The sequence below is a fragment of the Rhinoraja longicauda genome, chromosome 4 (assembly GCF_053455715.1).
Source record: "Rhinoraja longicauda isolate Sanriku21f chromosome 4, sRhiLon1.1, whole genome shotgun sequence".
Classification (NCBI taxonomy): Eukaryota; Metazoa; Chordata; class Chondrichthyes; order Rajiformes; family Arhynchobatidae; genus Rhinoraja; species Rhinoraja longicauda.
In genome coordinates this window covers 34,906,458-34,921,355 of record NC_135956.1, presented here as the reverse complement: position 1 = coordinate 34,921,355, position 14,898 = coordinate 34,906,458, and the positions used below count along the sequence as shown (strand labels likewise).

The following is a 14,898-nucleotide window of genomic DNA, read 5'->3' as shown; positions in this document are numbered from 1 at the left end:
GGGCAGCATCTGTGGAGGGAAATGGATAGGTAAAATGTCTGGTTGCTCACTTCTACAGACCTGGGGTTCTATACATCACCTTTTGACCTGAGGTTCTATATATTACCTTTTGACCTAGGGTTCTATACATCATCTTTATCTTATGACCTGGGTTCTATATGTCACCTTTTGATATGGGTACTATACATCACCTTTACATTTTTGACCTGTGGTTCTATGTCACTTTTACCTTATGAGCTGGGGTTCTGTACATCACCTTTCACCTTATTTCAGCAGCAGCAATCCTTTTGTGCAGATATATTCACTTCATGTATAATTAGACTTTGGAACTGCAGGTGCCTGCAGGTTACAGGGAAAATAGTCAACAATCGCTAAATCAGCACATTTAAGAAAATTCATTGTTCAGTTAACAGGAGTGGATTGAAAAACAGTCCAATATTAGAAAGTACAGGGAAATGATAACTGTTAAATTCTATGAAGGGGGGAAATTAGGGAAAGGGATTTTATATTACCCTATAAAACATAGTTTAATTCAAATAAGTGTGAGATGTTACATGTTGCAAAGTCAAACCAGGGCAGGACATTCACAATGAATGGACAGGCCCAGGAGGATGTTGTAGAGCAGACGGATCTAATACCACAAGTATATAGTTCCCTGAAAGTGGCATCGCAAGTAGATAGAGTGGTGAAGAAGGCTTTTGGCACACTGGCTTTCATCAGTTAGGGAATTGAGTATCAAAGTTAAGACATTTGTAACAGTTGTACAATTCATGGTCGAGGCTGCACTTGAGGTATAATGTACATTTTTGATCACAGTGTTATCGGAAATATGCCATTCAGCTGGAAAAAGCGCGGAGAACATTTATAAGGTTTATGTTCCTATGACTTGAGGCCTGAGCTTAAGGGAAAAGTTGGGCAGGCTTGGACTTTATTCATTGGAGCATATGAAACTGAAGGGTCACCTTATGGAGGTGTATAAAATCATGAAGGGCATAGATAAGATGAATGGATGGAATCTTCTTTACCAGGGTAATGGGATCAAGACTATACAGCATAGGTTTAAGATGAGAGAGGAAATATTTAATCCTAACGGGCAATGTTTTCACATGGTGGTGGGTAAATGGAACAAGCTACCAGAGGCAGGCACATTAACGCCATTTAAAAGGTGTTTAGACAGATTCATGGATAGAAAATGTTTAGAGAGACATGGGTCAAATGCAAGCAAATGGAACTAGCTTAGATGGGGCACTTTGGTCGGCATGGACAAGTTGGGTCGATGACTCTATACTTATACCCATCTTAAAATTCCAATAACATTACATACAGAGAGCAAACATACTTTTTTCATTGGAGCTTATATGATCCTTCTGCATTGCATCTTAATGGTGAGACCAGTGTGGGGCACAATTTATCTAAAAGTACGAGTTGAAAATTGGCTATGGAGTCATTTCTGCTTTCGTGAGATGAACCTAAAGTATAATGAAGAGGAAAAGCGGGTGAGTTGCAAGTGGAATTAAAAATTTCTCTCCTCAACACAACCATCCCTAACCTTCATTTCCATCTCCAGGCTTTCTTGGAATATCTCAGCAAAGTCGTAGCAAATGAGGCCAAAAACAGAATGACTTTGTGGAATGTCTCCATGATCGTGGCACCAAACCTCTTCATGTGCAAGGGGGGAACTGTCAACCATCAGGAAGCACAGGCAGCCACCAAGGCGGCCAAAATCGTCCAATTATTTATCAAATACCAGGACATCCTATGGACGGTAAGATGACACATTGGGTGTATTGTTTTAATGTAGTCCTACAATTTGAATGGAAATCCAAGTGTGTAGGAAGGAACTGCAGATACTGGTTTAAATTGAAGATAGACACAAAATGCGGGAGTAACTCAGCGGGACAGGCAGCATCTCTGGAGAGAAGGAATGGGTGACGTTTCGGGTGGAAACCCTTCTTCGGATTAGAGTCAGGGGAAAGGGAAACAAGATATATAGACGATGAAGTAGAGAGATCTAGAACAAATGAATGAAAGATTTGCAAAAATGTAACGATGATAAAGGAAACAGGCCATTTTTAGCTGTTTGCTAGGTGAGAACGAGAAGCTGGTGTGACTTGGGGAGGGATGGAGAGAGAGGGAGTGCAGGGGTTACTTGAAGTTAGAGAAATCAATATTCATACCACTCGGCTGTAAGTTGCCCAAGTGAAATATGAGATGCTGTTCCTCCAATTATCCAGAGGTAACTCTCTGTCTCTCACTGTCAAAGTGAGGCTAAACGCAAATTGGAGGAACAGCATCTCAGAAAAACAACATTCCACCATCACCCTCTGCTTCCATCCATGAAACCAATTCCCTATCCTGCCAGCTCACCCTGGATCCGATGTGATCTAACCTTCCAGAGCAGCCTACCATGTGAAACCTGATCAAATGCCTTGCTGAAGTTCAAATGGACAATATCTATGCTTTTGTCCTTATCAACCTTTTTGGTTACTTTTTCAAAAAACTCAATCAGAGTCATAAGACACAATCTCCCATATATAAAAACATGCAGACCCTAATCAACCTCTGCCTATCCAAATGCATATATATCCTATCTCTGAGAATTCTCTTCAGTAACGTTCTACCACAGATGTTAGGCTCACTGTTCTATAGTTTCCTGGCTTTTCCTTGTTGCCCTTTGTAAATAGAGGCACAACATTAACCATCCTCCAATAGGGGCAATTTCGAGAAGCCAATTAACTTGCAAACCTGTACGTCTTTTGTATGTGGGAGGAAACCGGAGCACCAAGTGGAAACCCATGCAGTCTCAGGGAGAGCGTGCCAACTCTGTACAGACAGGGGCCAAGGTCAGGATTGAACCCAGATCTCTAGTGCTGTGAGGTAGCAGCTCTACCAGATGCTCCACTGTGCTGCCCTGAGTCTCTAACCCGCGATTTTTGGATACTCCAAGATGCTCCTCTCAACCAAACAAGTAAATTATTGACTCTGATTGCACAGTAAGTTTGCATAGGCCTTTTGCATTGTGTCCAATTTAGGATATGCCTTTTTTAATTAGTAGCTGGGAGGTACATCAACATTTTCTAGCAAGACCATTTTCTAGCAAGTCTGATTTCACTTCGGAGAAAAATTATGTCAGAGAAAAACAGCAAAGTTAATTGAGATTGTTAAACCAGACTCCAGTCACAAGATTAAACTACCAAGGGTTAGCACTGGTTGTGTAATCCTAATCAGAGAAGCAGGTTGCATTCGATTAACATGGTATTACAATTTTATACCATTGTGCTGAAGTTAGTGTTAAAGGATAGTAGTGAGGTCAGTGTTAATGGATGGTGTGGAGATTTCTGCAAGGCACTGGGCATGATCCTACCATTTGCACGATAGTTTTACAACTCATGATCACCGTGTCATTCTGCCATAGGTTTCATGGCTTTATCGTTGCCTAGTTTAGTTTAGTCTGGTTTAGTTTATTGTCACGTGTACTGCATTTTTGTTGCCTTTACGAATGAATTTATTTTCGAAGTACAATCGCGGTCCAGGGTTCTGTGGTATTCTGCGTAAACCTCTAGTTTACTTTGGCCTCGGTTCACTCCGTGAATCAGTGGAGTCTTTATACAGTGTAATATAATTGCTGCTCCAGGGTATTTAATGAAAGTTAGTTGGACTTTCCTGTCACTATTCAGGTGATCGACATTATTGACATTTCAGAATGTGCGTGCTAATAGTTTAGCCGTGGGGAAAACAAAACCGCTGTACCTTTTACAGAGAATCATAATCTCCTCAACGAATCAGATATAAAGATGATAAAATAAATGATGCAAAGCTTGAGGAGGAAGTGTATGTGTATTCAAAGTCAAATTGTATGCAGAATGAGAAATAGAGGGAAGAGAATGGTTGTGCCATAATTTTATTTATATATTACATTTTAAAAATCTCCAGGAGGAAGGAGACTCCATTTTTATGATGATGCATTCTGTGCTAGAGATCGACATGCAATAATTCATTGGATTGATGAAAGGAAATTGGATAATGGCCAATAAACCATTTGGATTCATTTTCAACAACATAAGTTGGCATCTTCTTGCAACTCAGTGCAGGACAGAGTTTGTTGCTATTTTAGAACATAGAATAGTACAGTACAGGAATAGACCTTTCGGCCAACAATGTCCATGCTGAACAAGATGCCAAGTTAAACTAATCTCTGCCTGCATGCGATTCGTATCCGTTCATTCCCTGCATATCCTTGTGCCTACTTAAAGCCTCTTAAATGCCACGATTATGTCTGACTCCACTGTCACCCATGGCAGCACGTTCCAGGCACCCAGTGTTCTCAGTGTTAATAAAACTGCCGACACTTCTCCTTTAAACTATGCCTCCTTAAAGCAATGCCCTCTAGTTTTTGTCATTTCCACCCTGGGGAAACAAAGGTTCTGATTGTTGACCCTGTCCACAGTTCTCATAATTTAATATACATATCAGATCACCACTCAACCTCCAGAGAAAACAATCCAGTTTGCCAGTGTCTCCTCATACCTAATACCCTCGAATACAGGCTGCATTTCATGAAGGTAACTGTAAAATGGTACCATTCGTACTGAGGGTTCAGCTACAAGGAGAAGCTGGATAAACTGGGATTGTTTTCTCTGGAATGTCGATGGTTGAGACAATAGACAATAGGTGCAGGAGTAGGCCATTCGGCCCTTTGAGCCAGCACCGCCATTCACCGTGATCATGGCTGATCATCCACAATCAGTACCCCATTTCTGCCTGCTCCCCATATCCCTTAACTCTGCTATCATTAAGAGCTCTTTCTAACTCTCTCTTGAAAGCATCTAGGGAATTGGCTTCCACTGCCTCCTGAGGCAGAGAGTTCCACAGTTTCACAACTTTCTGAGTGAAAAAGTTTTTCCTCACCTCCGTTCTAAATTGCCTACCCCTTATTCTTAAACTGTGGCCCCTGGTTCGGGACTCCCCCAACATCGGGAACATGTTTCCTGCCTCCAGCGTGTCAAATCCCTTAATAATCGTATATGTTTCAATAAGATTCCCTCTCATCCTTCTAAATTCCAGAGTATACAAGCCCAGTCACTCCAGTCTTTCAACATACGACAGTCCCGCCATTCTGGGAATTAACCTCATGAACCTACGCTGCATGCCCTCAATAGTAAGAGACTTGATAGAAATATATAAAATTCTAAAGGTGTAGACAGTCAGAATCTAACCAGGGTGGAAATGTCCAACACTAGAGGGAATTGCTATAAGGTGAAAGGGGGAATGTTTAATGGAGATGTGCAGGACATGTGTTTTACACAGAGAATAGTGGGGGCCTAGAACGGATTGCCACGGATGGTGGTGGAGGCAAATACAATAGCGGCATTTAAGAGACTTTTATATCGGCACATGGAAGGAATAGAGGGATATGGATCATGCGCAGACAGATGAGATCAGTTTAGCTCAGCATCGTGTTCGGCACAAACATTGTGGGTTCCTGTGTTGTACTGTTCTATGCTCTTATACTGCAATCTTTGTATTTACATTTACCTGAATGCATAATGATGGTTGTACATAAATAACTGTGTGCATTGAGTAGCCTCACTGTTACTCTGAGAGGAAAGGTCATCCCAGTTTGGTTCATTGTGGATAACTCTGGCTTTTCTCTTACCCAGATCCCTTCCTTTATGATAGCCCAAGTGCGGAAGATGAATGAAAACGAGACCAGGCGACGGACAAGGGTGACGTGGCTGACTCCTCCTTCGTTTTTCTTCCCTCCTGCCTTCAAGGGAAACTGCTCGCCCCCGTCTGGAAGCTCTTCCCGAGGTCGAAGTCGGAACCAGGAGCCCGCCATGTGGGACGTGGCTGGTGTGAACTTGTGCCCGAGTGCTCTGGGCCACAACTTTAAGGTACACTTCTGCACTGGTGTTCCTCTTCAATCCACCATCAACACTAACAGAGCAAATTGACCACCGTGGATGCGCGGCCACTTAGTAAACGTCAGTTCTTCCCCTTGTCAAGCAATCCTCGAGCACCTGATTGGCTCCTTGTTCAAATCAGTTCTGGAATCAGTTCTAACACGTCTTCACGTAGAACTTTCCAACTCACAATGCTCTGAATGAGGACATATTTTTTCACCTCACCTCTGGGTCTTTTTAAGTCTGTAATTTCTGGTTATTCCCTCGTGTCGCAGAAGATCTAGTATTCTATTGAACCCTATCCTTTAGGACTTTATTTCTTGGAGCACAGGAGGATGAGGGGTAATCTTTAGAGGTGTATAAGATCATGAGAGGAATCGATAAGGTAGATGTCTTTGACCCAGAGTAGGGGGAAATCAAGAACCAGAGGACGTAGATTTAAGGTGAGAAGGGAAAGATTTAATAGAAACCTGAGGGGCAATCATTTCACACAGAGGGAAGTAATTGTGGCAGGTGCTATAACAACATTTAAATGTTGCATGCAATGTATGCGGAACATGATGCCAAGATAAACTAACCTCATCCACCTGTATATGATGCAAATCCATCTTTTCTCTGCATCCACGTGTCTAAGTAAAAGTCTCTTAAACACACTTATTTGCACATATCCGCATGTACCACCACCCCTGGCAGCACACGCACCACCCTCGGAGTAAAAATAAACTTGCTCTGCACATCTCCTTTAAACTTTACCCCTCTCACCTTAATGCTATGCCCTCTAGTCTTTGACAATTCCACTCTGGGGAAAAAATGTTCTGACTATTTGTGTCTCTCATAATTTTATATACTCCTCTCAGGACTATACACTATATACTGTTTACTTTATGCTATTTACAATATACTTCCATCACATCTCCCTTCAACCACTGGCAAAATTGAGAATATTTTGGATAGGAGTCATACCCGTTGTCTGTGGCATTGCTGATGATATTGTGCGCTTGCTTCATCTTGTTATGATTCAGAACATTGGTCTTCCGCTCCATCACAAATTTAACATTATCTCTGTTTCCATATTCCTCAATTACAAGTTGTTACGGCTAACATGGCACAGTAATAGTTAAATAAATATAATCTGAATTCTTCTAATGACAAGGTATAAACAAGAAATCCTCGTTGAAATACATAACAGTGCTGGAGATAAAATGTGACTTTCTCTTTCTTTGCAGCTGGACATACCAGAGGGAGTGATCCGTGTTTATGCCACAAAGCTCTCGAAGGTTTCCATGGCCATTCAGCTAGATAGTGAGACAAAAGCAAGTGATATTTTGGCTAGGTTTCACTGTGAGACCAGGTGAGTTCCCAGAGGAAAGAAAAATCCTCCAAATCCCAATCATGTGTTATAGAAGCATGGAAACAGGCCCTTCGGTTCAACTTGTCCATCCCGTCCAAGATGCCCCATCAACACTAGACCCACATGTGTGCATTTGGCCCAGATCCCTCTAAACCTTTCCCATCCATGTACCTGTCCAAATGACTTTTAAATGTTGTTTTCGTACCTGCCTCAACTGCCTCCTCTGGTGTTGATGAGAAATTTGTCTTCTGTGTATCTGATAAGAGAGAAATGGAAATGAGATCTGGGCAAAGTTAGACAACAAGCACAGTGGTGAAGTTATTAGATCCACTGCAGTTTCAATCCTGAACCTCAGATGCTGTCAGTCTGGAGATTTCAGCTTCTCCCTGTGACCCATGGATTTCCTTCCACATCCCAAATATACGTGGCTTGGTAGGTTGATTGGCCACTGTAAGTTTTCCATATTGTGTAGATGAGTATTAGACTCGGGGGGGGGGGGGGGGGGGGGGGGTTGATGATAATGTGGGGAAAATAGAAAAAGGGATTGGTCCACAATTAGCATAAATGGGTGTTTGCTGTTCAGCGTGGAGAGCAAAATAACCATTTCTGACAAGAGAAATTCAGGTTGTGAACAGTTCTCAAGAAAATAACCCTTTTGTAATCCGGGGACTGTCTGTACTGAAGAGTTTTGAGTTTAGTTTATTGTTGCAAGTACCGAGGAACAGTGAAAAGCTTTTGTTGCATGCTAACCAGTCAGCGGAAAGACAATAAATGATTACAGTCGAGTCATGCACATTTTGCAGATAGCATAGTTAAAGTAAGAAATGTTGCTGTTGGAGTAGAGATTTAAAAGAGTGGAGCAATTGTAATGTGTGATTGCAGATCCACTTCCGTGACTCCAAAGAGTTGCCTGACTTGGGTGCCATCTTGGACAATAAAAAACGTTCTCCTCCCATTCCAACTCCATAAACACCTGGCGCCAGAAGGAGAGAACGTGGCATAGTTGAGGATAATTGTCACATGCACGCATTAGGCGGACATGGAAGAATGCATACTATTTTCCAACCATGGTGTGTTTAGCCTCTGAACAGTAGAAGTTTGGTATTGTTACAGTGTTACAATGTTAAATGACAGAATTCAGATAAAACATTTCACTCACTAGCTGCCTGGTGACCCAAGCACTTTCCTGCATCCTGAACAATCTGCTTTGTTCCTATTTATATTCTCCATTAATCAGTTAAAACAAGGTTTTCAACTACTGGCTTGTTGAGTTTTGCAGCTAACAGCAGTGAGCACTATTGTCATGAGGTTAGGTCGTATGCAGTATCGTCTGCAGTGCGCTCGCTGGAGGTAACTATGAAGACATTGTGATAAGACTCAGTGAACTTCACAAGGACGTTGCCTGGACATAAAGGCCTGAACTATAGGGAAAGGTTGGGCAGGCTAAGAATCTATTCCTTGGGGGGGTGATCTTAGAGATTTGTATAAGATCATTAGTGGAATAGATAGGGTTAATACACACAAGTGGCTTTTTCCCAGAGTAGGGGACTCAAGAAACAGAGGACACAAGTTTAAGGTGAGAGGGGAAAGATTTAATAGGAACCTGAGTGGCAACCTTTTCACACAGAGGGTGGTTGGTATATGGAACGAGCTGGCAGAGGAGGTAGATGAGGCAGGTACAACAACAGCATTTAGGAGACATTTGGACATGTACATGGATAGGAAAATTTTTGAGGGAATCGGCCAACCTTGGGCAGATGGGCCTAGTGTAGATAGGGCATCTTGATCAGCATGGATGGGTTAGGCCGAAGGGCCTTTTTCTGTGTTGTATGATTCTATGATTCCATAACTGAGCTACAAAATGGGGATGTTCACCTGTCCTGCTGATAATGGCTGATATCAGTGCTTTGAATTGAATTGAATAAGTTTATTGGCCAAGTATGTACAAATACAAGGAATGTACCTTGGTGCTCCGCTCGCAAGTAACAACATGAACATACAGTAAACAATTAAGAATAAAGCATAAAACATTAAAACATTAAGAATAAAACATTATAGTTTAAACATGTGAATGAAATAAACCAGAGCAAAAAGAGGCTACGGACTTTTGTTTATTGACTAGAGTTACTACTCGTGGGAAAAAAGCTGTTTTTATGTCTGGCTGTGGTGGCTTTGACAGTCCGGAGTCGCCTTCCAGAGGGAAGTGCTTCAAAGAGTTTGTGGCCAGGGTGAGAGGGGTCAGAGGTGATCTTGCCCACTGGCTTCCTGGCACCTTGCGGTGTACAATTCGTCAATGGGGGGAAGGTTGCAGCCAACAACCTTCTCAGCTGATCGAACGATTCGTTGCAACCTCCGGACGTCGTGCTTGGTGGCTGAGCCAAACCAGACCATGATGGAGAAGGTGAGGGCAGACTCTACGATGGCAGTATAGAATTGGACCATCATTGCCTGTGGCAGATTGTGTTTCCTCAGCTGCCGCAGGAAGTACATCCTCTGTTGGGCCTTTTTGACTGTGGAGTCGATGGTGGCCCCCCATTTAAGGTCCTTGGAAATGATGGTTCCAAGGAACTTAAATTACTCCACAGATGTGACTATGGTGTTGTTGATGGTGAGTGGGGGGAGGGGAGGGAGAGCTCTCCTAAAGTCTATAATTCAGTTCCACTGTCTTAAGAGCATTGAACTCCGGGTTGTTACGAAGGCACCAGGACGCCAGCTGTGTCACTTCCTGTCTGTGGGCAGATTCCTCCCCATCCTGGATCAGTCCAATCAGGGTTGTGTTGTCTGCAAACTTGAGAAGCTTGACAGATGAGTCTGTGGAGGTGCAGTTGTTGGTGTAGAGAGAGTAAAGGAGAGGGGAGAGTACGCAGCCTTGCGGTGCTCCTATGCTGAGGGTCTGCGGGTCTGAGATGTGCTTTCCCTGCCTCGCATGCTGCTCCCGTCTATCAGGAAGTTGGTGATCCACTGACAGGGGGGTTCAGGCACAGTCAACTGGGAGAGCTTGGAGTGTAGTAGCTCTGGCACAATGGTGTTGAATGCAGAGCTAAAATCCACAAACAAAATCCTTGCATAGGTCCTTGTTTAGTGCACTACAGTCACATGGAGATTTGGACAGTGTAGGAAAGGGAAATATACCTTTATTAATCGATTATAATCATAGTCTTTTCTTTGATAGGATAGCATGCAAACAAAAGCTTTTCATTGTACCTCGGTACACCTGGTAATAAACTAAACTCAACTAAATCTTGATTTTCTAACTGTTACCTCAACCTTACCTCAACCTTATCTCAGAATTAAGCTACTATGTAATTAATATAAGGGTACAATACATACTTCAGCTTGCACTATTATGGTTTGGATACCGAGTATCATTGATAATTTATTGTATTATTGTTTATTGTTTATGTATTTGTTGTGTTGTTGCATTGATGTGCATATAAAGCTTCAGCAAGTAGAAATTTAATTGTTCTGGACCCGGTGCATATAACAATTGAAAACAATTGACACTTAAAAAGCTATCAATCTCTGCTTTGAATATATTAAACGAATCAGCCTTCACAATTTTAGAACATAGAACATTCCAGCATAGGAACAGGCCCTTTGGCCCGCAATGTCCGTGCTGAACATGAAGGCAAATTATACTAATCTATTCTGCCTGTATGTGATCCATATCTCTCCATTCTCTGCATATTCATATACCTATCTAAAAGCCTCTTAAATGCCACTTTTCCATCTGCCATCCCTGGCAGCGTGTTCTAGGCTCACTCATTGTTTAAAATAAAACTTGCCTCGTACATCTCCTTTAAACTCTCCCCCTCTCACCTTAAAGTTATTCCCTCCAGCCTTTAACATTTCCACCCTTGGGGAAAACGGTTCTGACTGTGAAACCCTACTTATACTTTCTGGGACAAGTGAAAGAAAGTCATGTATTGGACAAAAACAATGAGACAAAGTGACGTTGATAAAAGTTTCAGAATGTGTCGGAACTTGCAGAGTCAAGAATTCCCTCTGACCACATTCTGATAAACACCAAATAACCTGTTAAACTGTGTTTGACATTAGTTGAGGGGTGCCATTGAAGCAATGTACCAGGTGAGCAGCTCTCCACCGAGAAAGATGAAAGATAAAGATAGCCATTCTCCTCTTGTGCCTGTGACGTCTTCCGATAGTGTCATGGGTTCTTTTACATCCATTTGCCCATCAGACTGGTTTGGGTTTAATATTTCACCTTAAAGTCAGGAGTTCCACGAACATGACAATCCATATAAACTACACTAAGGTGTTAGCTGAGGTCACGCGTTGAATTCTGGAATGGTGCCTGATTCAGAGACCAGAATGCTGCCAAGTGTGTCAAGCTGACATTTATGCCTGCTTACTCGATGGACTAATTCAACATGAGCAAAGTACTGCTGCACATAAACATTCAGATTAATATTTACATGTTAAATTTTTCTTTTGCTTTTGGCTAATAATTCCAATGTGTGACATCCCTTTAATGACCAGGTAGTTTAGTGAAAACCTTCCTCTACTGGCCCTCATTTTTACATTAAAAAATCGAAGAATGCAAATCAAAAAGAACAACTTAATGATTGTACAAAAAAACTGAACGACCTGTCATAAATTTCAAGTGTTTGGTATTTAAAAAAACTAATTGCCATGAAAGGTGCTGAGAATTTTGAATCTCAAAATATTCTAAATTAAAAGCTATGTATCTTTCACTCCAACAGCACTTATTCTACTGTACCTCTCAATGGACCAAGCCATTATTTATTCGAAATTGGTGGAAACATAGGTAGGATATGTTTTTAAATATTAATATGTACAAGAGATGAATCAGTGATATTTTTGTACTTGATCCACTTATAAAAAATAATATGGATAAACATGGCTTCTGCCTTGTAAAATTAACTTGTATTCATGTTTTGTAAAGTTCAGAAGGCTGGGGTTTACAGGGATTGTTGCCAAGACTGCAGATTTTTGGGTGTGAGGAAAATGAATTGGGCTGTAGTTATTTTCCTCAGAGTGAACAAGAGTGAGGAGAGATTTAACTGAGGTGTGTAAAATTATGACAGGTTCTTCCTGTTCAGTAGCGGCAAGAACAGGAAGGACCTGTTTCCCTTCACAGAGAGACCACTAATGTGGGGGCCTGGATTTAAGTCAATTGATGGAAGGATTTAAGGAAAACTTTAGAACCAAATGAATAGAGAGTGGGATGGAGGAGGGGTGGGAGTCAGGTACTGCATTTAGGTGGGAACTTTCTTTAAGAAGAAATACAGACTGAAAGTTAGGAAGTGGGATTATTCTAAACAGATTCTTTTTTATCTGGTCATAAGGAATAGGAGTAGAATTAGGCCATTCGGCCCATCAAGTCTACTCCACCATTCAATCATGGCTGATCTATCTCTCCCTCCTAACCCCATTCTCCTGCCTTCTCCCCATAACCTCTGACACTTGTAAACGTGCAAGAGACGGCACAACCTCTTTTCTATGATTCAATAGTTGGAGGAATTTTCCCTGCTGTTTAATGAATAAAGTAGTTCCCTATCCCACAGATCAGCTCGTCCTGGGTTCGTCTTCTGTGCAAAATTTGTTAAATCCCGTAGCTGGGCAGGGAAAATAAACCCCTCTTTGGTAAAAGATGGACACAAAATATGGGAGCAAATCAATGGGTCAGGAAGCATCCCTGGAGAAAGAGGATAGACGACGATTTGGGTAGAAACACTTCTTCAGATTCAAAACATTGCCTATTCTTTTTTCTCCAGGGATGCTGCCTGACCAGCTGAGTTGCTCCAACTTTTACATCTATCTTCAGTATAAACCAGCATCTGCAGTTCCTTCCTACCCATTTTTGGTAAAGCCTGGCGGTCTACACTAATGGGAATTGGATTTCCTTCACTCATTCGTGTCCGTTGTCATTGTTGACAAGGACAACATTTATTGCCCTTCCTAACTGCCCCTGAACAAGCAGTGGCAAGTGACTGTCATGAACCCCTAAAACACCAAGATATTAGACGTTGTGGCAGTTTTGGCGCAACTGAGTGGCTTCAGTGGATCATTTCAGAGAGGGCAATTGCGAGTCTAGGTGAGGAGGCTCACACACACACACACACACAGAGCAGGCCAGGATTATTTGCATCCGTCCAAGAAAGCAGACAAGGTGGCCCATTAAAGTTACTCTGAGTTGGGTGAGGTAATAAAAAAATTCTATGTTGATGGTTTTATTTTCACTGGGATTCTTAAGCATACCTCAGGTCTTTTACCTATTTGTACAGCGTGGAAATTACCCTTGCGGGAACAACCACCAGTTTGGAATGTGTAGGAAGGAACTGCAGATGCCGGTTTAAACTGAACATTGACACAAAGAAACTGGAGTAACTCAGCAGGACAGGCAGCATCTCTGGAGAAAAGGAATAGGTGACGTTTTTGGGTCGAGACCATTTTTCACACTGAGGGTCAGGGGAAAGGGGAACGAGAGATATAGATGGCGCAAAGAACAAATGAATGAAAGATATGCAAAAAGCAACGATGATCAAGGAAAGGTGGAGCCCACAATGGTCCATTGTTGTCTGTGGGCGAGGTGATAATGAGTTATACAGACAGTGAAACTCAACAGGACGACAGTGAAACTAGTACGACGACTAAGGTGGAATGTTTGGCATCATTGCAGTGACTTTATTTCTTTGCATGGCCATTTACATTTCGTTATTTACAATGTGTTTTTCCTCTTTGCAGGAGAGCGCTGCTTGGATCTCAACACCTACATTCTAGACTTGTACCATTTAAACCCCAACGCAGCTTGGGTCATTAAACCAAGAACACTGTGAGATTGCTCGCTGCAGACCGACGGCCATTACATGATTCTTGAAGCAACGGTGATGAATATGACTGTTGGGATTTCTGAGAACGATGGATGTTTTACGGTGGAGCCTTTGTGCCTAAGGCTTTGGCTGTTGTTACCGGCAGGAGTTTTGCTTTGAATGGTGATCATTTCAGTAGTAATCACCATCTTACTCCTCAGGTTAAGCGATTTCATGCAGTGGGTTTACCATTCAGTGAGGGGGGGGGGAGGGGGGAGGGGGGAGGGGGGGGGAGAGAATTGGGAGGGTTCACAAAACACTAACTAGAGTGCTCAAAATTTGAAAGTTTATCCTTTTCTTCCGGCAACTCAGCGGGTTGGAATCAGCTGCACGTTTGTGCGTGACCTAAGATAAACAACTTACGGTAACTCATCTGGGAGCGTTTGTGAAACAAGTTAGCTCCCAGACAGAAACATTATGGACACAGTCTTTAAAGAAATGTGCATTTTTAAACAACTGTGGCAACTTGGGCAGACCACACAGTGGGGGTAAACCACGCACACACATCTAACCGTGCTTCTGCCTTGCGTCCTCTCTTGCCGGCTGAGCTTATGGATGCGGTGTGGAGAACATCCAAAGAATCACTGAGGAGGACGTATTATTTGTTTTGCGAGAACAGCCATTCGGAGGCGAATGGAAACGGTGCCAAATTCCACGCATCCGATCAGACGGGAAGTCGTTACGTAAAAAGAGAGGATGATAGCTGCACCTGCACTAGCTCGGAATTCCTGTTGGATCATGACCCTGGGCTGAGTTACGAGACGGCCTGGAATTTTGTTTTGCAACGAGC

At 42.4% G+C, this 14,898-nt stretch overlaps 1 protein-coding gene across 4 annotated transcripts in view; it reads left to right on the top strand.

Annotated features, from left to right (window-relative positions):
* arhgap28 (Rho GTPase activating protein 28) overlaps positions 1 to 14,264 on the top strand; it is a 191,218-nt gene extending 176,954 nt beyond the window's left edge. For all 4 annotated transcript variants that reach the window (XM_078398591.1, XM_078398589.1, XM_078398588.1 and 1 more), the window contains exons 11-15: positions 1,568 to 1,765; positions 5,661 to 5,894; positions 7,130 to 7,254; positions 11,979 to 12,043; positions 13,984 to 14,264. In XM_078398591.1, coding sequence (XP_078254717.1) covers positions 1,568 to 1,765; positions 5,661 to 5,894; positions 7,130 to 7,254; positions 11,979 to 12,043; positions 13,984 to 14,075 — 714 coding nt within the window. In that variant the 3' untranslated portion in view covers positions 14,076 to 14,264. The remainder of the gene's footprint in view (positions 1 to 1,567; positions 1,766 to 5,660; positions 5,895 to 7,129; positions 7,255 to 11,978; positions 12,044 to 13,983) is intronic.
* The last annotated feature ends 634 nt before the right edge of the window (positions 14,265 to 14,898 follow it).